At 44.2% G+C, this 2,868-nt stretch overlaps 1 protein-coding gene across 1 annotated transcript; it reads right to left on the minus strand.

The window, feature by feature from the left end:
- Positions 1-1,628: 1,628 nt before the first annotated feature.
- Positions 1,629-2,027, minus strand: PHALS_13001 (uncharacterized protein; the record flags this gene model as incomplete). Its single annotated transcript, XM_024728665.1, has 2 exons — positions 1,629-1,808; positions 1,887-2,027. The coding sequence occupies 2 exons, from the start codon at positions 2,025-2,027 to the stop codon at positions 1,629-1,631; spliced, it is 321 nt and encodes a 106-aa protein (XP_024579120.1).
- Positions 2,028-2,868: the final 841 nt, after the last annotated feature.

The following is a 2,868-nucleotide window of genomic DNA, read 5'->3' on the forward strand; positions in this document are numbered from 1 at the left end:
AGTTGGCGACGATGGATTAAAGGATGAAATACAATTGCATCCCTCCCACTGAGTAAGTGGTTGTCATGTGTGATTTCAGTTTGTGGTGGACTCGCATGCTGAATGCTTGATGTAGAAACACGGGTATCAACCGCCAAGGGCATTCCCTCGTCGTTATCAACTAAGACGTCATCCATGATCACATCATCGCTTTGTGTTGGCGGTGAAACACAAGGTGCCATAATTTCATCTCCATCAATTGGAATATAAAGATACTCATGAGGCGTATCCGTATTTTCCACATGATAGATGCTGGATACTCCGCGTTCATCTAGAGCAACTGAACGGCTTGTTTTACTTTTCCAGTATCGAGATTTAACACACGGTAACTTTTGCCATATTCCATGGACCCCAGCAACATGCAGTGAGTATGATGTCGCGTCGAGTTTTGTTTGTTGAGACTTGTCAATATGTGCGTACCCCCGAAAATTAAAGACACGAATATGATCGAGATTTGGACGAGAGCCAAAACAAAGCTCGTATGGTGTAATATCAGTGTTACAGTGCTGGTCATCCGATTCAACAGGTACACAGCAGTATTGACTGCATCAGCCCACCATCGAGTTTCAATAGCCTGGTACAGCATAATGCTTCTTGCCATCTCCATCACGGTTCGGTTTGTTCGTTCTGCAAGCCCTTTTTGTTGAGAGCTATATGGTGCAGAGCGTTGGTGGATCATCCCACCATCAACACAAACCTTGCAAAACTTCTTGTTGACGATTTCAGTCCCATTGTCTGACCGAATGATTTTGATTCGAGCACCTAGTTGCCCTTCCATCTTTGCTTTGTACTCACGAAAATGATTTGACACTTCCGTCTTACTCTTCAAGAAGTATTCACATATGTTGTGCGAGTAGTCATCGGTGAAGAGTAGCACATACTTTGCTCCACCGGTAGACGGCACTTTCATGGGTCCCGCGAGATCTGTGTTAACCAGTTGTAAAACTCGTGTGTGGTAGTTATCATACCACGGTTTGTTTGCTTTGGGAATGGTGTGACAGTATTCTTTCCAAGCATGCATCTTCCATATAGATCTTGATCACGCTAGGTCCTCCAGGGAAACCATCACTCATATCAACTACACGTTTCATATTGTCATGATTCGTGTGTACTAATCTCGCATGGAGCGTATGACGCAGTAGCGCTTGGTCAAATCAGGTCATTGCTGGTGCATACTAGGTACACGCAGACCAGGTCTCAAATACAGCCCCTACTGGCGAGTACCTAACGACGGATAGCTTTATAGTACGAGGCAAAAAAATTATTCAGCCGTCAAGGCTTGATGTCGGCCTGGCAATTCTTTTTCGTATTGATGAGAGCTGCGTCAACCATCGCTCTCGACAAGTCGAAGAAAGCCCGCTGCTTACGTTGAACGGCGTCGACGAAGAAGACAGGAAAAAGGGAGGCAAAGATGTTTATTCTGAGAAGATATCTACAGAAGCGACGATGTTAATGACAGATAATCGCACAGTAATTTTGCCACCATCTTTAAGCTTGTGAAGCTCGCGTCTTAACCACTAGACGACACTGACATGTTCGGACTCCAATTTTTTTTACTGTACACAACTGTCTAATTGTTTTCAACCTGGTTATTCTTGATGAAAAATCCCACTCACAGTCTGTGCTTGTTTCTTCACACGATATTCATTGTTTGCTTGTGGTACGGTCGCAATCGATTCTTCTCCTCGAGAGATAGTACACACTTTAATGCTAAAACTCACTGTAAGACCCTTTGGGGTAAGTTTTTGCAACTGAGAGTAGCCGACGATCTAATCCAGGAATGTGGAGAGCGTTTACTAATCTCACTACGCGACCTTGAGGGCATTGCATGTGATAATCACTCATACCAATCGCATGAAGTGATTCACCATCAGCAATTGTAACACCAATGCCTTTTTCAACTCTTTGTAAGTATGGAAAGCCTCCCGGTCAGGGATAATGGGCGACGATGCACCACTATCAAGCAACCAATCTGATTTATCATCCATATTTGCCATAGACTGTACCTCACTACTGCGTGCACTTGATGGACAGCCCACCTTCTCATGACCAATCTTGTTGCAGCCATGGCAACGCCCGGTGAAACCTCAAGCTGATCAGTGGTTGTCCACGGTTACCTTGTCTCATGTCTCGTCGAATATGCTGATCTTGGCGACAAATGCCACCTTGTTACTTCTTTCGACCACCATGACCACGAAGTCGCACCTTGAATGCGTTTTCATCCGATTTTTCTGCATTTTCGACCTTTTCGTGCTCTTTCAAGAGCTTTTCCTTCACTTCGTCAAGTGGAATTTCCTTAGAGTTCTCAATGATAGAGACAATCATCGCATAACTGCTCGGCAGACTACCGAGCAAGATCACTAGCTGCCTATATGTGCTCATACCATTTCCGACACCCTCCATCGCAACTACCAGTTTGTTGAAATTATCGAGATGAGAAGCCATGCTTGCTCCATCTTTCATAGTGAACTCATGTAAACGCTTGTCGAAGTCACTCGATTGTGAATATTTGAACGATTGTAATAATCTTTAAGAATCCCCCATGCTTCACGAGCAGTACGGGCAGAACGGATTTTTGATTGGTGTTCTGACTGGATCCCTTGTGCAATAATGGCGAATGCTTTCATGTCATTCACAAGACATTCCAGCGTCATCTTAGCTTCCGACTCCATTTCCATCACGTGTCCCGTAGCATCTTCCGTGCAAGCTCCATTTCCATGTTGAACGACCAATGAAAATAGTTATGTTTGTCGAGTAAGTCTGTTATTTTTTTCATGTTGACTTCAATATTGTGCCTTGGGCTCATAACCTGACACTTTAGTGCAGGTG

The sequence above is a fragment of the Plasmopara halstedii genome (genome assembly GCF_900000015.1).
Source record: "Plasmopara halstedii genome assembly, contig: Scaffold_650, whole genome shotgun sequence".
Lineage (NCBI taxonomy): Eukaryota > Oomycota > Peronosporomycetes > Peronosporales > Peronosporaceae > Plasmopara > Plasmopara halstedii.